The sequence below is a fragment of the Stegostoma tigrinum genome, chromosome 2 (assembly GCF_030684315.1).
Source record: "Stegostoma tigrinum isolate sSteTig4 chromosome 2, sSteTig4.hap1, whole genome shotgun sequence".
Classification (NCBI taxonomy): domain Eukaryota; kingdom Metazoa; phylum Chordata; class Chondrichthyes; order Orectolobiformes; family Stegostomatidae; genus Stegostoma; species Stegostoma tigrinum.
In genome coordinates, this window is record NC_081355.1 from 36,185,522 (window position 1) to 36,208,892 (window position 23,371).

A 23,371-nucleotide genomic window follows, 5' to 3' on the forward strand; every position below is an offset into this window, starting at 1 on the left:
TCCAAGAACATCAGCTAGCATCTAAATGACACGACCAGATGTTGTTAGTTTCAATGCAGACAGACAAAAAAAAATCACACTTTCAACTGGGACAACACTATTATCATTGGACAATCCAAACAGAGGACAGCCAGGGAATTCTTGAAGGCTTGGCACTCATCAACAAACACATTGAATTAGACCCAATATACCGACCATTACAACAGAACTGGAACCCTCACCTTCTGGAAGCAGCAAAAACCGGACCATATAAATTTGAACCGACGTAAGATGACAGCACTTTACACTGTGTCACCTATATAGGGGGTGAAAGTCTGCTAACAAACCTCCCAGTTTGGCAAACATACTAACATCTACAACTAATGGAGCTAAAAGATGATAAATCCCCTGGACTTGTTAGTTTGCATCTTGGGCTAATAAAAGCAGTAGCTACAGAGAGCACATTCATGGACACGCTGATTAGTAATCTTGCAGGAATTTCTACGTACTGGGAAAGTCTTTAGTAAATGTGTTTGATATGGTACCACACAGTAAGTTACTTAAGAGTTATGTTGTTGAGTGGTACAATTTCCTACTTAGAGAATTGGCTGACTATTAGGAAAGATTTGGGATAAAGGAGGCACTTTTAGGACAGCATCCTAAACTAGTGGAGTGCCCCAGGATCAGTACTAAGGTCGAATTATGTACAATGTATGGGGCTTGGATGAAGGAAGTGTATATACTATTGTCATAAGTGTAGATGACAAAACATAGATGGGAAAGCAAATAGTGAAAATAACAGATTCAATGGAGGAATATGGAAAGGTTCAGCGAATGAGCAAAAACTTGGTAAATGTGAGCTTTTGTGCTTTTGACGGGAAAAATGGAAGAACTGGATAGTATTTAAATGGAGAAAGACTGCAGTATCAGAAGGATTTGGAGGTCCTCATGCATGGATCCCAGAAAATCTTTCATCCAAATTCAGGGGGAAAAGGAAAGGTGAATGGATAGTTGACCTCCATTTCAAAGAGAATAGAATATCAAACTAACGTTTTTACTAAAACTCAGAAGGCACTACTCAGACTGTGCCTGGATTACTGTGAACAGTTTTGACCCCTTACCTAAAGTAAGATCAACAGGCAATGGGGACAGTCTGGAGAAATTTCGGTTCCAGGTATGGAGGGATTTCCTAACAAAAAGAGGTTGAGTAGGTTGACCTTGTATCATTGGAGTTTAGAAGAATGAGAGGCAACCTTCTTGAAATATACAAGATTCCTCAAGGACTTGACAAGGTTGATGTGGGTTCCCCATACATGACAATCTAGGACTGGAGGGCAGTATCTCTCAAAGGACTCATTCATTTATGACAGATGGGAGGACCTATCTGCAAGCGGTGAATTTGTGGGATCTTTACTGCAGAGGAAAATGAAGGCTGGGTCATTAATGATATTTGAGGCTGATTATATACAGAATTTTCCTTAAGGGAATTGAGGGTTATGGGGATAAGGCAGGAAGATGAAGTTGAGGATTATTTGTGGTAGATACAGGAGGCTAGAAGAACACAGCAGGCCAGGCAGCATCCAGAGGAAAGGAGAAGAGATGTGATGCGCCAAATAGCCTACTTCTGTTCCTCTGTCATGTAATATTACCATTTTCATCCATAAAGAATGTCCATGCACAGCCAGTTATACACAACATCTTGTGTCTTCAGAATCTCTTCTTTCTCTTTCCAGTGCACCTCCAGATTCTCCCATGTTTCAGAGCAGTTTGACCCAATTGCTATGGACTGGAGACAAAAGCTCTCTCTACTTATCCTCACCATTGCCACAAAAGGTAGGTAAAGCAAGACCTTCAGTCCTGTAATAGTTATCACTTATACTGCATAGGGGATGCCCTAGTGTCTTTAAAACATTCAAATACAAAAGATCCTGGGTATTGCAGAAACTGCCTCGTCTACCGTTTCAATTATGGGTATGGCAGCCTAGTGCTTATGTTACTAGACTAACAAGATCCACAGATTGGATTCAGATCTTACTATAGCAGCTGGTAAATTTAGTTTAATTAGGAATAAAAAAAACTAGTTTTCATCCTGGTGACCATCAAACTACCAAGTGTAAATAAACATCCTGTTCACTAATGTTTATTGGGAAAGAAATCTGCTGTGCCTTCTTGGTCTGCATTTTGCAACTCCAGACCACACATCAATGTGGTTGACTCTTAAATGTCATCTGATACTGTTTAAACCAATTTAGTTTTCTCTAGTACAGTAGGGCATGGGCAATTAATTTTGGCTTTGCCGGTGATGCTGACATCCTAGTCTCAGGAAGTTTTTTAAAAGTAAGAAGTGGGCAGTTGCTCATTTCTAAGTCAAATTATCCACCCAGCTGCTGGACGTTAGCAACAATGAATATTAGGGACATACAGGTATTCTTTGTGATATCAACATTGAGGTGTACTTGGTGCAGAAGAGCGTTTGCAATATATAGTTTCTTCTTCTGGATATTATGATCCTAAACTTGCTCCTGGTAACCAATGTCACTGCCCAAATTATGCCAGATTCCTGAGGCAATAAAACAATATTTATTTCCCATTGATGGACTCCAGTAAAACTACAGTAATGGTGTACTGCATGACACAGGAAGTCTTCAGTATTTGTGCTGGTGTAATCGTGGGAGTAAACGGAAAGAAGCTAGCCTATAAATTCACTGTTATATTTTGTATCTGTAATGAGCGTTGACATAGAGTAAGGCCCTGTGTCGTAACTTCTGTTAACACAAGGCAGAATCTGTATGCTGCTACAAGTTCTTACAGAATATTTTCCATTTAATTGTTTCTGCAGCAATAATAGCAATACGAGTAGAATATCACACGATGATTCATAATGGAAATGAATGTGGAATTGATATTAATAAAAGCAACTGTACAGGTGGATTTCAGGAAGAACATGAATTGACCCTGGATGTAAGTTTTATGATGTTAAACTCTTGCTTTTAGAGGCTTTCAGATATCCAACCATGAGCAAAAGTGTACTTGTGTTGAAATTTCCTCTGAGTTTGTTGTCACCAGGTACAGACGGTACAGGAGACCTCCGTGTCTCTGTCCTTACCCCAGACACACGCTCATTCTCTGTTTCCTCCTTTCATTTTCCCCGTTATCTTTTTGTGCTCTCCCCCTCCTCATTTTTGCACTTGCCCTTCCTTGCTCTTGCACCACCACCCCTCCCTTCATCACCAACCTTTGCCCGCTGTCTCTCTAGATTAGTGGGGTTTTTGTTGAATTGTTCAGAGGACTTGGTTCCTGCCAGGAATTGTGTTAAAATTCTGCTTGTGGCTTTTTAAATATGCTAAATTTTAACTGGGTGTAATTTTAAGGAAATCAAACACAATGACATTACTTGTTCTTTTAACAGGATAGACCCATTGCTATTTGGGAAAAAGGCAAGCCTTTAAATTGTACTGACCTGTGCATAAAACAACAAAATGGTGTCATATGGCTCAACTGCACCCCAATGACCAGTAAGATAGTAAAATACTCAACCATGTGCACAAAAGATAATCAGGTAAGATTAAAAGGGGAATCATTGAATAATACTATTATTCAGTCATTCTGCATTAATAATATTATTATTCAATCATTCTGCATTAATAATATTATTATTCAGTAATTCTGCATTAATAATATTATTTTTCTTTTATAAATTTAGCTGGATGAGTCAATCCTTTATTTCAGAGGCAAGTATCAGTTTGGATTTATACTATATTTAAATAGCAAAGAATCAAATATTAGATATTTTTGCAAAGAATGTGTGGCACAAATGGATTTTTTAAAATTTCTAATTTATTAGAGTAGCTAAAATGTGATTACGGTTATACAAGTATGCAGTGGTCACATTTGAAATAGTGTGTAAAGATATTCTGTAACTTGACCAGTATTTGAATAGCATGTGGTATTGGAGCTTGCTCAAAAGATTGCATCAGTCTTAAACAAGAAGTACTAAGAAGCCTGTAGGTTTTGCATCCCTAAGCTAGGATTGTCCATTCGTGGGGAATCAAATGGGCCTTACTTTAATAATCCTTGTTAAGTATTTCAGGTACACTGCTGCAAAACAGTGCCAACTTTAGTTGGGGTTAGCAGTCTTCCCTCTGGCCACTGACTCAGTCATAGCTCAAGACACTTGCTGTCTCAGATTCATGTGGACAATTCACAGCAGTATTCCAAAAAAGGGAGTTTTTTCCCAGCATCCTGGCTGACATTTATCTATCAAGTAACAGCTAACGACGCAAATTTTTGGGTCATTTCTGTATTGTTGTTTATAGGACTTTGATAATTAATTTTGAACATGATATATTTCCTTCATTAGAGAAGAGACTTTTTTCTGAACGTAACTTAATGTCCTGAAGTCCTAAAACAGGTCAAATTCAGTGTATTTTTTCAGCTTGAGGGTTGTGTTAACCCTGCCCATGTTGATTCTGCTGAAGGTCTGTGTTGTAAAAATGTGATGCTGATAAACTTGTATAACAGGCATTGGCAGATGCAGTATCTGCCACTGTTGCCTACCTGTGTACCAAGCTGATTTGTGTGGAAGGCTCATGGTACAGCCAGCCTTTTGTCCTTTAAAGGAGTTCATCCCTTTTACAGAGAGGTTTCTGCTGCCACTCTAAACAAGGTGCATAATTTAACACTTGGGCCCCAGACCATCCTGCCCAGGAATTAATTTGGCTGTGGTAATACCGCTGCCCCAGATGCACTGCTGTGAAAGGCAAGTGCTCAAGTCCCCTTTCAGTTTTTTAATGCTATTTATCATCTAATTTAAATATTTAATCGAGACGAATCATTCTGGTTGTGGAACTTAATGGTAGTAACATGGGCTGCCAGGAGTCTCAGCAGGGTGGGGGAGAGAGCACAACAGCTAAGAGGAAGATCTGAGGAGCAGGAATTTGCAGATAAGGTTTAAGGCTTTCTAGTGATTCGCTATGGGTGTGTTTGCTGCTGAGGAACGTTTGGTGATTTGCATGGAAGAGGCTGTCAAACAAGAGGTGTGGATTTTGGGATTGTGCAGCAGCAGATGTTAAGAATAGTGCACTTGGTTCAAGCTTCCTCCCAGAGAGGAAGGAGAGACTGTGTTGGCTACAGTCATACACAACATGAGCATTCCAATGGCCCTGAAAGCCCAGAAAGGTAGCAGTCATTGACAGTCCGCCTCAGGTCACTTGAGATTATGAGGGCATTGTGATCAACTCCTGCCAGTGCCAGGAACCTCCCCATGAGGCTCCAGTGTCTTGGGCAGAGGAGAGGCTGTCATTATCAGAAACTTGTCTAGCTCTTGGTGCTTTTATGCAGTGTTATTCTAAGTACAACCAGAGTGATTGATGTAACACAACTGAGGTGCCAGTATCTGCACTTGTGCTAGGTCTGGAGCAAAGATGGCATGGTGTACCCTCTGGTTCCACCTCAACTCCTTCCAACCCCCCTGCCCCCACCTTCTTGGAGGTGAAGACTTGACCCCTGTGGTTAAAATTTGGTAACCGTGATAAGTAACCTGCAGAATAAGTGAGTAGGCATTAATGTGTTGGGTAGAGTAGAAGGACCTTCATCTTGGGCCAGTTCCTAGAAATGAAGCACGCATGTGATTAAGTTGATGCCCCTACAACATGTGCACATACTTTCATCCTCCCTCCTCCCAAGACAGTACCTGTTCTAGTCCCTGTCTCTGCCAGACTCCTCCCGCTGTACCCCATCATTGAGCAGTTTATTAATGCATGCTGCAGCATCAATTGGAGTGTCTGTGGCCACAATTACCACTCCCCCCCCGATGTTCAGAGTGCTTAGTCCCCAAGTGCTACACATTAAGCCTCTGACCTAACAGCATTTTCTGTCCTTGCAGCTACGTTCAAACTTTGCAAGGGGGGAGGAATAATGTGAAGATAGCAACAATTCTGAGAAGTAAACTTTTTAGACATTTTGGATGGTAATGTAGAATGCCAACTTGATGGAAAAAAGACTGGATAGGCTGGGACTTTTTTCACTGGAGCTTGGGGTATTGAGAAGCGACCTTTATTAAAGTTTATAAAATAATGAGACGGTACAAATAAAGTTAATGTTAATTCACTTTTTCCTCGGATGGGGACTTCAAGAGTAGGGGGCACACTTTTGAGATGAGAGGAGAGAGATTGATAAAAGACATGAGGCAAAGTTTCTTTACACGGTGTTTCCCATGTGGAATAACTTTCTTAGGAAAGCCAAGGATATGGGTATAATTGCAATGTTTAAAAGACATTTGGATAAGTACAGGAATAGGAAAAGTTTGGGCCTGTGGCAGGTGGGTGGGGTTAGTTTAGTTTGAGATTATATTCAGCATGGATTGGTTGGACTAAAGGGTCTGTGCTCGTACCATATGACTCTATAACTTTAAGGCTGAAAAGAATTGAAATAGAAATCCAGATTATTCCACAATGAGTGCTTGATCCACTTTGCCAGTTAACTAACCAGGTATTAAAGACAAAGCATCAACCTGTGCCTCTGATTTGTTTAGGATGGGGCAGGAATGATGGTGCTGAATCAGTAGGAGGGCCACGTCATGGGACAAGTGAAAAAAAAGCCTGATGGTGGCTCCGTTCCCAGTGGTTATCACCTATAATTGCCACAATTGCTCTGACCGCTGTGGATTAGAAGAGCATAGGAACTTGGAGCAGGAGTTAGCTATATAATACCTCAAGTAAGCTCCACCAACCCTTGAAATCCAGGCTTGTCAACCTCAATGTCTGTGCTGTCATTGTATCCCGGTTCTCTTAGTATCCAAAATTCTAATGCTGCCCTGCCTTGAACATAAAATCCCATGAGCAACGAGAGCACTTTGGGGTAAAGAAACTTCTCATTTCGGGCCTTATATGATTGACCCCTTATTTTGAGACAGCTGTGAAGTTAATGATTCTCAAATCTGGGGAAATATCCTCCATGCGTCTACACTGTCAAGACCTTTAATAAGAATATTAGACGACTCCATGAGATCATGGTCTGAATTCCAACCTAAACACAAATGGAGCTGTGTTGGGTATTAACATTCAAAGAAACTGTGTCTCTGTCCTCAAGCTTTTGCAACACACTTCCAACTTTAACTTGAAGCAAGCTCACTTCTTGAAATCCCCATCCAAGGGAAAAGTCAATTGATATTAACTCTATTTGTACCCTGTCATTATTTTAGAACCTTCTATAAAGGTCACTTCTTAATACCCTAAGCTCCAGTGAAAAAAGTCCCAGCCTATCCAGCCTTTTATCAGTCAATCTACATCACCACCCAAATGATGAAGTCTATAAAGTTTAGTTCTCAGAATTGCTGCTATCTTCACATTATTCCTCCCCCCGCAAAGTTTGAACGTAGCTGCCAAGGACAGAAATCTGCCAGCTTCATTAAGGTGAGAACACAGCTGGATCCAAGTGCCCGCCTTAGTAGGCTTCCCTTACACCCTTTCTAGAGACAACTGATTTATCCTGCCCCTGTCTTTGAACTCCTTTACTTGGCAATTAGATTGACACCCCAGCACAGCCTTGCCTGCAGCTGGAAGCCTTTAGTTTCTAGGCTAACCTGCAGTCTGTTAGAAAGCCAGTGATTTAGATTGGCTTATGAGTAGAGAACCAATCAGCCACTTCACATGAGTGTTGTGTCGTGAAAGTTCTAGCATGTGAGGAAACCTCTGGCAGCTTTTTGACTGACCTACACTGTGCGTCAGATAAGTTTGAAGTTTCTCAACCCCAGGAAAGTTAAGTCTACCCACTCAATCTCTCCTGAAAGGACAGCTTCCTCATTCATTAAACCTACATTGCACTCCCTCTAAGGCAGTTGTAGTCTTTACGTTGGAAGACCAAAGCACTAAGGATTAAGAAGAATGTAGATTCTGGAAATAGTGTATGTTGTATTTCTTTGTTTACTATAAACATAGCAAAGTGAGTTCTTTTGAAGACAGTATTACGCATGCACAACTGCTGCTGTAATGTTTGGTCTAACAAATCATGTACAGCAATTGTGGTAAGATATTTCCACAAAGGTCTGTGTTGATTGCACTGCTTAGGTTCTAAAGAAGACACATTGCGCAATGGGAGCAGACGATGATTTGAGTGCTAATGTGGGAAGCTGGGCATGTTGCCAGGGCCCAGAACCTGCTTGTGTGCGAATGTGTCTCCAGCTGCAGTTCCTGAAAGCCTGAGTTTCAGAGTTAGAGTGGTGTCTGCAAATGCTGTGGAGCATTCGTGAAGCAGAGGGTGTTGTGGATAGCATGTATAGAGAGGTGGTTGCACTGCAAACTTAGACAGGAACGGAATGGATGACCATCAGGCAGAGCAGGAGGGCTAAACAGGCAGTGCAGGAATCTCCTGTGGCTGTTTCCTGCAAAACAGATATACTGTTTTGGATATAGTTGAGGGAATGGTCTTTCAAGAATGGTCTTACATAGCGCCGTGGTTGGCTCGGCTGCAGAGAGAGGGAGAAATAGGCATAGAAATGCTATAGTTATAGAGGATTCATTTGTAGGGAATAGATAGCATTTCTGTGGTTGCGAACAAGTGTCTAGGATGGTGTTGCCTCCCTGGTGTTAGGATGTCTCGGAGTTGTTGCAGGTTGCTCTGGAGGGGGTGGGTGAACAGCCAGTAGTCATGGTACACATTGGTTTGGGGGAAAAAACCATGAGGTCCTAAAAGCAGAATATAGAGAACTAGGAATAAAGTTGAAATGTAGGACCTCAAATGTAGTCATCTCAGGATTACTACCAGTGCCACGAGCTAGAAACAAGATATATAGAATGAACATGTGGCTGAAGAGATAGCATGAGGGGGAGGGTTTCAGACCGGTTCTGGGGGAGGTGGGCCCTGTACAAACTGGGCATGTTACACCTGTGTAGAAACAGGACTGATGTCCCTAGTGGGGATGGTGGTAGATACATGGTACAGTGATGGGGGAGGATTTAAACTAGTGTGGCAGGGTGATTGGAACAAGAGGAGTAGGGCAGTAGATGCAGAAATTGAGGGAGAGATGGAAACTAAGGCAAACGTGACTGTGAGCAAGAACAGGCAAGAAATGCTGTTGAAAAGAGGAGAGGGGGTGGTCTGAAATGTGTGTATCAATACAAGTATATTACGCAAGACAGATGAACTTACAACTTTGATTAGTACTTGGAGCTATGACATAATGTGATTTATGGAGACTTCTCTGAAAGAGGGTACAGGACCAGCAGCTGAATGTCCTAGGATTTGATATTTCAAGTGTGATAGGGGATGTAAAAGGGGTAGGGGATTTGTGTTACTGGTAAAGGAGTATCTCGCAGCTGTACTGGGGGAGGATACGTGAAGTAGAATTCCGAAATGGAAAGGTGAAATCACAATGGGAGTATACTACAGGCCTCCCAATAGCCATAGGATGCTAGAGGAGATAATATGTAGACAAATGCTGGAAAGGTACAAAAAGAGCAGTGTCGTTATAGTGGGTGATTAACTCCCCCACCTCACCCCCCCATATTGACTTCGACTCACGTCGTGCTAAGGGCTTGGATGGTGCACAATTTGATGACCATTCAGGAGGGTTTCTTGACACGGTACATAAATGGCCCAATCAAGGAAGGAGTTATACTGGACCTGGTTTTGGGAAATGAACCTGGCTTGGTGGGGAAGCATTTTGGGAGTATTGACCATAATACCATGAAGTTTAAGATACGCGTGGATAGGGATAATAGCAGTCCTTGGGTGAAGCTGTTAAATTGAGGGAAGGTGAACTACAATGATATTAGGCAGGAACTAGAGAACTGATTGGAGGCGGCTGTTTGAGGGTAAATCCACATCGGACATGTGGAAGTATTTCAAACGGCAATTGATAAGAGTTTAAGAACAACACAATCCTGAGAATGAAGAATAGGTAAGGCAAATTATGTGATCCTTGGATGACCAAGGATGTTACGACCTTGGTCAAAGAAAAAGGAAACATATATATGATCTCGGAGGTTGGGAACTGATAAAGACCTTGTAGTATGTAAGGAAAGTTGGAAAGAACTTAAACAAAGAATTTGAAGGGCTAAAAGGGATCAGGAAAAAGTTGTTTTGCCAACAGGATTGAGGAGAATCCCAATGCTTTTTATACATATATAAAAAGCAAGAGGGTAGCCACGGCAAGGGTTAGCCCACTTGACAAAGGAGGGAATCTGTGTGGAGCCAGAAGAGGTAGGTGAGGTCCTAAATGAATACTTTGAGTCACCATTCACCAAAAGGAAGTAATTGGTGGAAGATGATCTCAGGGAAGGGAGTGCAAAATTTCTAAGCCAAGTTGCTATTAAAAAGGAAGTGGTGTTGTGGTTCTTATAAAGTATTAAGGTAGATAAGTTGCCAGGTCCTGATAGGATTTATCTCAGAATATTGAAGAAGGCAAGAGAACAAATAGCTGGAGCATTGACAAACATTCTTGTATCCTCTTTGGTCAAAGTGAGGTCCTAGAGGACTGAAGAACAGCGAATGTTGTCCCATTGTTTAAGAAGGGTAGCAGGGATAATACAGGAAATGACAGGCCTGTGAGCCATATATGAACAGTCAGGTTCAAAGAGTAATTTGATCATGTCAGGGCAATATTTTTTTCCAGTGGTTATTCAGATACTGCAGAGCTCCCATGCTTTTCTTTAAGGATATTTTCTGCTTTTAACTGCAGGAGGTGCAATCGTTGCTCATGTCATAGAGCCAGTAGTGCCTGCTTATATCCAAGAACAATGTTCAGCTGGTTCTGTTGCTGCATTACGTGCACCTATTGATAAAGCACCACCTCTCTGCCTCACTCATCTTGGTTGAGCCAGGTCACCCTCTCTTGCTGCCAAAAATATCAATCCTCTTGCCCTCCTTGCTAATCCCTTCTCTGAGGGTTGATGAACAGGACATCAAGGAGGAAAGCAAGTGAGAGGTAGAGTATCAGGAACACAGGCATGCTGTTCTGGGACAGTGGCATCAGTGGCAATGGCAGGAATTAGTGTTTTTCCCAAAGTGTCGTGCATCCATGGAATCCCTACAGTGTGGAAAGCAGACCATTCAGCCCATACTGACCTTCTGAAAAGCATCCCACCCAGACCCAGCCTGCTGTCCTGTCCCTGCATTTCCCACAGCTAATCTACCTAGTCTTCACATCCCTGGATGCTATGGGCATCTTAACATGGCCAATCCACATAACCCGCACATCTTTGTACTGGAGCACCTGAAGGAAGTCTGTGCAGACATGGGGAGAATATACAAACTCCATACAGTCAGTTGCCAAAGGATGGAATTGAACCTGGGTCCCTGGTTATGAGGCAGCAGTGCTAACCACTGAGTCACCATGCTGCCCATCTGCCTGAGAAAAAAATGACATCAGCTTAGATTTGCATCAGATGGCAATTGCCTCCAAGATTATCCTCGGCACTGCACTGAAGAGTCAATCTAGATCACATGCTTAAGTTTCTAGGTCAGAGCTTGAACCCATAGCTGCCTTAGAGTTGATGCACTACAGGAATAAAGCTGACCAAACTTAAAAATGAAAAAGGCAGCAGTGTATCAAAATTCTTTGTTCAAGTTTATGTGAGTTCTTTCTCTTCTTTCTAACTGGAGAAGGTCAGAAGAGAGTTCTAGAGTAGAGTCGTTACTTAATACAAGTTTAGAAGAAAATTTAAATATTGAATTTAGTATTGAAAAAAAGTGCATCTATCATAAATGACTGCCTCTGTTTGAAATTTCTATCTCTTGAGTTCATTTTATTGATCAATGGAACAAAGTCTCTAATAATAATCTGTCTTTTTGAAACAGACAATCAAGAGCGGTTATCTCCTTTTCTAAACCCGACAATGGTTGCTCCAAGTAAGTGGGTTTTTTTAAACTTTGGGCAGCCTACTGAATTGTTTATACACTCCCACCTTGAATTCTGTTCACAATCAATCATGTCTGAATTTTTTGCTGTCTCTCTTTCCAAGCAGGCCCCCAAGCAAACAAGAATAAGCATATAGGTAAGTCACAAAACTCGAACTTTTGGCATAAATATGAGTGAAAGCCTTCAGTTGTTGCTAGCAAATGTGCCATATCAGCTTTAATATGAGGCAGATTAGAGTAATATTAATGGAGCAACTGCCCATATGTCTTTAAGAAAAAGCATGTTTAATAATCATTAGTGCGTTTGTTTTTGATTTCTTTGTGCATGGTAAGCATGTGCAAATTTAGAGTTCTCTTTTTTTTTGTACCTTTTGTTTCTGATTGTGATAAATAACCATACCTAGATGCTGCTATATCTGGATGACAATAAAAGCTGAGCTGTACAATTTGGATACTGTTGTTTTTTCTTGGAATGCGGACACAGTAGTTCTTGAGGTTGTAGACATGCTCAGTGAGCTGGTGGGTTTGGTTTTAAACGTTTTGTCACCATTCTAGGTAACATTGTCAGTGTGCCTCTGGTGAAGCATCAGTGGTCTGTCCTGCTTGTTACGTGTATGTTTCGGTTTGCTGGGGAGGTTGGCCTGACTTCCGGTTCTATTTCCTAATGGTTTGTACAATGGACCTAATTTAGTGTGTTTGTTAATGGAATTCCCTGGCGTGTCTGTTTGGCTTGTGCAATTATGGATGTGTTGCCGCAGTCAAATTTGAGTCCCTTGTCCATGTAGTGAGACAGGCGCATATAAATAATAAGCGGGACAGAACATCAATGCTTTACCAGAGGCGCAGTAACGAAACACTTGCAATCAAACCCACTGGCTCAGCGAACATGAATACAGCCTCATCCACAACTCAGGCTACAAATCTTGTTAAACTGTAAATGATATTTCTTGTCCATTGCTATGGACCAGACCAGATCCCTTCAGTGTATTTTAAGGTAGCCTAGACCCTAAACTTTCTTTCTTATTTTGATGGTAAGTGTCAACTGCCATGTTCCAAATACAATGCAACTGGTCAAACCAACTTACATTAAGCAAAATACAATTTATTTAAACACTACAGTTAAAATACAAAGGAGGAATTTAGAATAACCTATCTATGGGAAAACTTAACCCAGTAATACATACAGTACCTATTATTAACTGTTCTAATATAGTAAAATTCCATTAATATACCCCAAATCTAAAAGGCAAATTCGGACACATTCTCACATACAGTTCTCCAATCTAGGAGGAGGAAAACGCATCAAGAGAAAATTCAGAAAGTAGCAGCTAGGAAACATTCACTGAAGTTTCCACTCTTTAGGTCCCAAAGGCTTCTGATATGTCTGTAAAAAACCAAAGCCTAGAAATCTGGATCTCAGTTGTCAACACCCATTCAGGCTGTTTTTAAAGAAAAAACACTCAAGGCCTCTCAAGCTATTTACTCAAGTCATCCTCGATAGCCAGCATTTTTTTGCCTCTTCCTTACAATCTCTCTTCGAAAAGAAATGGGCAAAATAACCTCAAGTAACAACATCTAACTTTTCCTAGAATATATATGATTCAATATTTAGGGTAATGTTTAAGCCAGTCTAAGTAGGTACCAGCAATCTGTCCTTGGAGAATGTTGATGAATCAGTTTTATTCCACACAATATCAATCATGGTAATCAGCTTCTGTTAGTGCACAAAAGATTCAATTTATTGAATTCAACTACGTGACCTCAAGAACGTTGATCCACCATTCCAACCATGAGCCACCACGCCCCGAATAAGACTACGCAGCAATAAAGACAAATTGGAGCTGAAATATCTTTATTGGGGAAAAGAACCAGTCTGGAAGGAAATATTTTGGATAGAATAGAAAGAGACTGGATGCAGTAATTGACTGTTTACATTTAAATGTTTATGCAATTTATTGCAACAAGCAAATAGCTGTGGCATAAAGATGAACAGAGTGCAATCTAGTTATGGAGCCTTTATTGACAAGGTTTTAGATTTGGTTTTGGATGCCTGAATTCTTTTTAAAGGAATTTGCCTTTTCTTGTTCATGAGGTGGTTTCTTTGTTTATGAAATATACTTATTGATAGTCCCAATCTCTCTCTCTCTCACGTTCGGAAGATTTGTAGGAAAGTCCTAACAGCATTGATCAACTGATGTCCCACCATTTGTACACTTTTTTTTGCTTCTGGACACTGAATAAAGAGAGAAAGCACCTGAGATTACTTTTCAGGCCTTAGGCTCACTTATGGTAGACCCTCAGATGTAGATTTATATAGTCTACACGTTGCCTTCCTCCTTTTTCTCAAAATATGTTTAAATGTTTGAACTTTTCAGCTCGTTGACCACCTCTTCCCTGATAATTTCAGTGTTCTTGAACATAGAAGAAATTGGGAAATATTGCTAATGCTGAGGAAGCCTGTAGCACAATGCCAGAGGCATTGACAAATTTACAGAATGGATTTGTGAATAGCAAATGAAGTTCAGTTTTGATGGGAAGTCATGGATTTTGCTGGAGGATTGGGTAGGGCATCTAATGCTTTTTAAAAATAATTTTAAATTGGGTAGAGGTACAAGTTATCAAAGTAACTGCTCTGGTGAAATAAGGAAAATAAGTAAAAACAATGTTGCAGATGTCAGAAATCTGAAGCAAATATAGAATGCTTGAAAAACTCAGCAGGGTAGGCAATGGCCTCGAGGTATCGCTAGACTATAATCCAGAGACCCAGCTAATGTTCTGGGAACCTGGGTTCAAATCCCACCTGCTCAGCAATAATCTGCTCGGTGACACCCAGTTTGGGTTTCCCAAGAGCTACTCAGCTCCTGACCTCATTACGGCCTTGGTTCAAACATGGGCAAAAGAGCTGAATTCCAGAGGTGAGGTGAGAGTGACATTGGTATTAAGGCAGCATTTGAACAAGTGTGGCATCAAGGAGCCCAAGCAAAACCAGAATTGAAGGGTATTGGTGGCAGACTTTCTGACGGTTGGAATCGTACCTGACATAGGAAGATGGTCATGGTTGTTGGAGGCCAATCGTCTCCTCTCCAGGACATCTCTGCAGAAGTTCCTCAACGCAGCGTCCTAGGCCCAACCATCTTCAGCTGCTTCGTCGATAACCTTCCCTCTATCATAAAGTCAGAAGTGGGGAAGTTTGTCGATGATTGTGCAATATTCAACACCATTCGTGACTCCTGAGATACTGAAGCAGCCCGCGTGCAAATGCAACCAGATCTAGACAATATCTAGGCTTTGACTGACAAGCGACAAGTGGCAAGTAACAATCAGGCACCAAGTGCCAGGCTATGACCATCATCAATAAGACAATCTGACCACCACCCCTTGACATTCAATAGTGTTACCATCACTGAATCTCCCACTATAAACATCCTGAGGGTTACCATTGACCAGAAACTCAACTGGACTCACCACATAGACACAGTGGCTACAAGAGCAGGTCAGAATCTAGGAAAATTGTGGCACGTAAATAATCTCCTGACTCCTTAAAGCCTATCTACCATGTACAAGGCACAACTCAGGAGTGTGATGGAATACTCCCCACTTGCCTGGATGAGTACAGCCCCAACAACTCAAGAAACCTGACATCATCCAGGACTCAGCAGCCTGCTTGATTGTTGCTACATCCACTCCTTCCACCACCACTGATGGTCTCTAGCAGCATTGTGTATCACCTACAAGATGCACTGCAGAAATGCACCAAGGATCCTAAGACAGCACCTTCCAAACCCTGACCACTTCCATCTAGTAGGACAAGGGCTGTAGATACATGGGAACACCACCACCTTCACGTTCCCCTCCAAGTCACTCCCCATCCTGACTTGGAAACATATTGCTGTTCCCTCACTGTCGCTGGGTCAAAATCCTGGAATCCCCTCCCTAATGACATTGCGGGTCAACCCACAGCAGGTAGACTGCAGTGGTTCAAGGCAGCTCAACACCACCTTCTCAAGACCAAGTAGGGATGGTCAATAAATGCTGGCCTGTCAGTGACATCCACATCCCACAAATGATTAGAAAATAAGTCTGGCAGCATCTGTGGAGAGGGAAAAATTGTTATTGTTTCGAGTCTGATAAGACTTCTTCAGAACTGAAGAATCATACGAGATTCAAAATATTAATTCCCGTTTCTCTCCACCGATGCTGTCCGACCTACTGAGTTTTTCCATCATTCTCAAGGAAAAAGCAGCACACTGTGAAAAGGATAAAGCCAGTAATTGAAACACCAGGTTATAGTCCAACAGTTGTGAAAACAAAGTCTCAGAACCTTAGTTCTTCAGGTGTTAGTAGAAACATTGAGGCTCCAAAAACTTGTTTTTAAATAAACCTGTTGGACTGTAACTGATGTCGTGTGATTTCTGAATTTGTCCACCCCAGTCCAACACCAGCACCTCCGCATTATGGAAAGGATAGTAACAGACTTCAGGAGGGCATAGTGGTTAAATAACTGGAGGTGTGACAGATGAAAATGTAGGAGAATGTTTGTGTGGATTTGAATACATGAACAAAACATGAGATTTTAATAGCATCCTGTATCAATTTCCATCTCCATGAGAAGTATAACTTAGTTAACTTGAAACAATCAACGGTATGCTTAAATCTAGCTTCAAAGTAGAACACTAATAACAGATTGATAGTGTAATTCAGCACAGTAGATATGTGAACCATTCTGGACTAGGCTTGAGAGCCTAATGCCAATTTGCTCTGAAACTGACAAAATGCACTACCAGATAACAAGGTGTAGAGCTAGATGAACACAGCAGACCAAGCAGCATCAGAGGAGCAGGAAAGCTGACGTTTCGGGTCTGGACCAGACCCGAAACGTCAGCTTTCCTGCTCCTCTGATGCTGCTTGGCCTGCTGTGTTCATCCAGCTCTACAACTTATTATCTCAAATTCTCTAGCATTAGCAGTTCCTACTATCTCAAAATGTATTACAAGTCAGATTCTGAAACCAACCAGCAGCTGTGAACTGGAAATTTGGGATTCAAGCCCTAGTTTAAACATTTAAATTTGAGTTCAAATCAACATCCTGTGCAATACTGAGGGAACATGGCATTGCAGAGTGCCTTTAGAAAGAGATTTGATTTGAGGGTAGATCTGTTCTTGCAGCTATGCATAAAATTCAATGGTGCTATTTGATTAAGAGCAAGGCGCATCTTTCAATAGCTGCGCAGTGTCCTTCAGCCAAAATCACCAAAACAGATTGTGGCAATTTCTCATTAATCATCAGTAATGTGTGCAAATTGGCTGTGACATGCCTGGCAAATGACCATGATAACACTTTTTTAAAATTGTAAAACATTTTGGGATATCTGAAGATGTGAAAGATGCTAAGTAATCATTTTTATATGCTTAACAATAGCTTTTTTTTGTGAAAGTTTATCAATATGTACTTGGAAGAAAAGAATTGTTGTAGAAATCTTAGCATGGAAGCTTTTTAGTTGTGTTATAATTTTTCATAACTTCTGTTTAGGTTGTTTCGTATCTGTGATTATACTTGCTGTTGGCGTCGCCATCATTGTTGCTGCCGTCATCGTAAGTGAGACCTCCACTCATGTAGCTTTGGAATCCTGACGTTTCCTTTGATTGAAAAATGTGTTTAAAGAGTTCTAAATTACCAATTTTAAGATATATTTTAATTCTGAACTGTTAAACAGTGGCAACTTCAGTCTAGTGTGAAAGCAGATTTCATTAAAATCTCCTTCCTGTTAGTGTTCCTCAAATACAGGGACTTCCCAAGAATTCTAGTACCATAATATTATTCTTTAATGTAGTGGGGAATGAGTGGCTAAAATTTATGGAGTATGAGGGCTCCTCAGTTCAAGATCTGATGTCACAGTCAAGAGAATCTTCAAAGAATTGTGATCTTCATTTCATTCAATTCATTGTGATGTTACTGATGCAATCCTCCTCTTGGTGTTCAATACTCACTCGTCATTAATAGTAGGCATTTTTGGTGATAGATTATGCTACAGTGGAATTTACTAACACAATAGCTGCTTTTTTTTATTCATTGGATGTGGGCGTTGCTGGTTGGGCCTGCATTTGTCATCCATTCCTGGTTGCCCACAAAGTGGAAATGGGATTCCACTTTGAACTGCTGCAATTCACTTGGTATTGGTGGACCCTCAATACTGTTGTGCAGGGAGTTTCGGGATATTAACGCGGCTGCATTGAAGGAACAGTGACTGTATTTTCAGGTCATGGTGGTAGGTGGCTTGGAGGGAAACTTACAGGCAGTGATGTTTTCATGTGTCTGCTGCCCATCTTGATGTCAGTAACCCTGGGTTTGGAAGGTGCTGTCTGAGGAGTCTTGGCGAAATTCTGCAGTGCATCTTGTAGGTGATACACAATACCACTTCTGAGTGTCAATGGTGGGGACAGCAGATTACCATGTGTCAGAGTCCATAATAGAGCACTGAAACACATGGGAAATGAAATTTAACGTTGACAGATACAATTGATCCAACATGTGTGCAACCAGTAATTTGCATAGAAATGAGAAAAGTAGTAGACCAAGACACTTCTTTCACTGGCATAGCAGGGGAAAGGGTTCAGCTGGATTGGAAACTGTGTCTCTGGGTAGTTAGGTTGCTGATTTTTTTCTGGGAAGTGCAGACTGGTTTTCTCAATAAGGTAAATTTAAAAAAATGCAAGATATTAGTTGTCAATAATTTGTGATTATTTTTAGGGGTACAGCTCCTAACTCTGGACCAGAATTCCTTGGTTCAAGTCTCACCTTTTCTAGAGGTGTTTCTTGATAGTTGATTTTCAAAACTCTTAAAGCTTTGAATGGCAGCCTCTAGTGGTCACTTGAGAACTGCAGTATTTGGATCTTAAAGATTTTGAAACACGGTCTTGTCTGTTAAAGTACTGGAGGAAAACATCTGTGCCCCTATTGTCCTGTCACCAGTTTGCTGCATCTGACTTGCTGTCCACCCTACTGCCCCTCTTGCCACTTTGGAGCAGCGAGCAGGGCAGCAGGCCTTCCAGAAATGCAAGGGGACAGAGAGTCAAGCATAAAGGAGGAACTGAAGAAAATCCTTGTAATCTGGAAATGGTATTAGGCAGATTGATGGGATTAAAACCTGAAATCCCCAGGACCTGATATTCTGCATCCCAGAGTACTTAAGTGGCCCTAGACATAGCAGCAGCTGTGTTTAAGGAGGGCTTTGAGCTGACTGGGGTAGCAAGAGTTTGGCACATATGGCGAAGAAAGGGTTAGGGGCCAGGCAGTAATTGGTAGGAATCCAAAACATTGTTTGGCGCAGGCACTTACCTGTGGCAATACGGGTGGTAACATCACCAGCACTGCAAATGTATTGTGAACATACCCCTGCAATTGCTTAAGCAGCAAGTATAGCCTTTTCCAAAAGTCTCTGAATTTATATGTGTGAAGATTCATTTGCTTTAAGCACGTTCCCTGCCTAGAAATCCTAGCAAATATTCCAGTATAGATTGAGTGTTTTCAGCATCTGCAAAATTAATCTTAAGTGCATATTTTATTCCTAAAGCAGGAGCAGTACAGTTCCATTCAGGGTTATTGCATTGTAGAGTCAGACATACAGCACGGAAACATTCCCTTCGAAGGCAGCTGACACCAAAATTGGAGATGTAGTGGGCAGTGAAGAAAGTTACCTCAGATTATAACAGGATCTTGATCAGATGGGTTGACAAATGGCAGATGGAGGTTAATTTAGATAAATGTGAGGTGCTGCATTTTGGAAAGGCAAATCAGAGTAGGACTTGTACACTTAATGGTATAGTCCTGGGAAGTGTTGCCGAACAGAGACCTTGGAGTGTAAGGTCATAATTCCTTTATAGTGGAATGAAGGATAGTGAAGATGTCGTTTGGTATGTTTGCCTTTAATGGTCAGTGCATTGGGTATAGGAGTTGGGAGATCACATTGTGGCTGTATAGGACATTGGTTAGGCCACATTAGGAAAACTGCATTCAATTCTGATCTCCTTGCTTTCAGAAGGATGTTGTGAAATTTGAAAGGACTCAGAAGATTTACAAGGATGTTGCCAGGGTGAAAGGGCTTGAGCTATTGGGGGAGGCTGAAGAGGCTGGGGCTGTTTTCCCTGGAGTGTCAGAAGCTGAGGGGTGACCTTCTAGAAGCTCAAAATCACGAGAGGCATGGATAGGGTGAACAGACAACGTCTTTTCCCAAGGTAGGGGAATCCAGACTAGAGGCCATAGGTTTAAGGTCGGACGGGAAACTTTTTCTACACATAGGATAGTACATATGGAATGAGCCGCCAAAGGAAATAGTTGAGGCTAATACAAATACAACACTTAAAAGGCATCTGGATAGATACATGAATAGGAAAGATTTAGAGGGATTTGTCCGAATGCTGGTAAATGGGCCTAGATTAATTTTGGATAGCAGGTCTGCATGGACAAATTAGAGTCAGACATATACAGCATGGAAACAGACCCTTCAGTCCAATACATCCATGCCACCCAGGTATCCCAAATTGATCTAATCCACTCGCTCACCTAATGAATAAATGCAAATTGCTTTGTGTGCAGTAGTTGATATTTAGCAATAATTATTTTCTTTATTGTATGTAAGGACCCAATACTATCAGAAATTAGTAAGTTAGGGATGGTCAGGAATCACATGCTGACTCTACAGAACCTCGCCAAATTAACACAGCAAGACCATTGTTATAATGGGCCAGGGATAGTCAATCGAAATAAGTACAACTTTGAAAATAGATACGTGTCCTAATTTACTATAACCTATTTGTTATTTTGTTCATAGGGAAAGAGGAAGAAATCGCCTGCAACAAACTTCTGTGTTTGAAGGCAACAAAACTGTACTTAGATAATTTGTACAAACTGGTTTGGTTATCCAGTATTATATACCTTGACTGTCTCAAACTGGAGAAATTTTTATGGTTTGGCTCAAGTTGTGATTTTCTGAACTACGCACGTTCAAGATTTTGCTCAAACTCATTTGTTTCTTCCATGAATGAACATTATTGGGTAGCATAAAAGAATGCAATTATTTATTTTTCCTTGCATTAGGTCTTATTTGTGCATTTAGGAGCAATAACTCTGAAACATCAATGAAGCAAGTGAAACTGAGTTTGCTGCATAACAGAAGGGCTTACTTAATACATTCTGTGCAGAGCCTGACCTTAAACCACTGATGTTTTTTGCTTTTGGGCATTTGTAAGTTAAATGTTTATTTAGTGGTTTTAATAGAACTGGTTAGGCAAGAGAAAACCTGAAGTTGGAAAGTTTTCTCAAATGAGTTCAATCACAAACCAGCCATGCTCACTACTACAAATTGAGCCAGAGCCAATTTTTTTTAAATGGAGCTGACTTTGAGTGCAGTTTTTAAAATTTATAAAAGATTGTGGAATCTTGAGTAGTGTTGAACATAGTTTGAGCTTAAAGCTCTTTTTTTAGGATGCCTAGTTTCAAACATAACATAAACACAGACTCTAGGCTTAACATTTTAATAAAGATGGTAAAAATATTTGTATTTATAAGTTATGTTTGAGATATTTAAATGGTGTAGCATGTTACAATCACTTTAGAATAAATTGAGTATTTTCTAACATTTCTTTTTTTCTCAAAACATTTGATTCTAATAATCTTTAATACTTCAGACTGTCCCAAAGTAGATATCTAATCACTTCCTTGTACAAGTTCTGAAGAAGGATAACACCCAAAACATTGACTACTCCTTTCCTGCAGATGCTGCCTGGCTTGCTGTATTCTTCCTGTATTTACAGTTTATTTTTGTTTCAATCCACACTTTTACTTCCTTCTTTCTGTGCTCCTGGATAACCTAATGCTAAATTAACTTAACTGCTGTTTTATTGATTTAGTAGATTTTTATGGATTATCCATTTCATTATTGTAATATTTTAAGATACTGTAATGTGAAGATTGAACTGCAGAACATGATGGTTAGGTTTGCTGATCATCTGACCATTTCTGCTGTTGGGCTTTCATGTATCTATGATAAGCTGCACATAGCCCACGTTGCGAAGAGGAAGTTCTGCAGATAGGGGATCACTTTTTCAATGTAGTCCATTACAAACCTATTGCATGCTCCTGAAAGAATAGTTAACATCACATTCCAACATATCGACACATGAGTTGTTTATCAATTGTTATGGAAGGGGAATGGCTGCGATGCTTTGATAAGTAAACCAAAACACAAGCCCTAATCTGTTTTGACGGGAGTAGAGGTTCCTTTCTAATAATTACCCCAAAACACCTGAAGAAGCTCACCCTTCCCCTTGCAACCTGTTAAGAGCGGTTAAAAGGAAAATCCCTGATTCCCTTCATAAATAACAAGAAGCAATTTATTTATTTAACCTTAGCAATGAATAAATTAACAATTACTAACAAACTGAACAAGTCCCACCAAAGTACTAACTACAGGCTAGCTGATCTAAATGCTACTAGAATGCTGCTCAAATAAACATAAGTCCCACTTATATAAACCCAATTGATAAGACAACAATAAATTAAAACTTAGCCTGTGTGAATTTGGAGAGATTGCATCTTCTGGAAGGCTCTGCCTTCTCTGTTACTCTCCGAATGCCTTTCTTCCACTGATTCTGCCTTCTTGGATATTTCTTTCTAACTTCTTCAGTGAAGGCTGAGTTAAAGTGCCTTGGTAACTTTTTTGAATAGATGGTGCTTTCTTAAAGCCTAGTGATTTCTTGTGAGAGCTCAGGGGTCATTTCTCAGATGGCAGGCTTGGTATCTCCTCTGGCAGTTTACTTTCCCCCAATCTTCATAAAGACCTTTCTTTTATAATCTCCTGCGACAAATTAAATTCTTATGATTTGGTTTCAGGTTGTCAACCCCATCAGTTTTTAAATTCAATTGGCTTTGAATTACTGAGTGCTTGGTTTAAGTTAATTGGCAAAACAAGTCTGCTGTTTTGCCTGCCACCTGTAAGGCCTTTTAATACGCTTGTTCAATTTTGAGGCTCTCTGTACAGTGCTTGGGAATTTGCAAGCACAGACAAAGCACAATCTGTTAAAGGGACCACGCACTGTTTTTCAATTCATGAGTATCTAGCACAACTTTGTGCCGCTATGCCTGATTAATGTGAAATTGTGTTTCGCAAGACTATGTCTTTAAAACTCTTGTGTAAGAATAATGGTAAAAATGAAATGGACAGCTTTGTATTTGTTTGCAGAATGGGAGATAAGATGAATGTGAAATTGCAGAAATTCAGTTATTAATGTGTCACTAAGTGCCATTGTCCAGCATTAACTTCCAGTTTTTGTGATACCTGATTAAAAATCACTTTGACTTTATTTCTGACTGACAAGTAGATTTATTTTTAAGCAAGATCCTTGGCTGAAAAAAGATTGTGTTATTCGGTCTCTTCTAGATGATCACATCCAGAGCGGCCTCTTTCCACGATAACTGTTGCCAAATTCTAGTTATTTAGCTGTTGGCCCTTTGTTTATTTCAACATTTTTTACAACTATGG

The 23,371-nt window shown here is 40.6% G+C and overlaps 1 protein-coding gene across 3 annotated transcripts in view; it reads left to right on the forward strand.

Moving 5' to 3' along the window:
• Positions 1-23,136, forward strand: part of LOC125467267 (uncharacterized) — a 39,111-nt gene extending 15,975 nt beyond the window's left edge. For all 3 annotated transcript variants that reach the window (XM_048562894.2, XM_048562913.2, XM_048562904.2), the window contains 8 exons: positions 1,713-1,812; positions 2,819-2,940; positions 3,389-3,538; positions 3,683-3,710; positions 11,776-11,826; positions 11,940-11,972; positions 17,365-17,426; positions 20,663-23,136. In XM_048562894.2, coding sequence (XP_048418851.1) covers positions 1,713-1,812; positions 2,819-2,940; positions 3,389-3,538; positions 3,683-3,710; positions 11,776-11,826; positions 11,940-11,972; positions 17,365-17,426; positions 20,663-20,704 — 588 coding nt within the window. In that variant the 3' untranslated portion in view covers positions 20,705-23,136. The remainder of the gene's footprint in view (positions 1-1,712; positions 1,813-2,818; positions 2,941-3,388; positions 3,539-3,682; positions 3,711-11,775; positions 11,827-11,939; positions 11,973-17,364; positions 17,427-20,662) is intronic.
• The last annotated feature ends 235 nt before the right edge of the window (positions 23,137-23,371 follow it).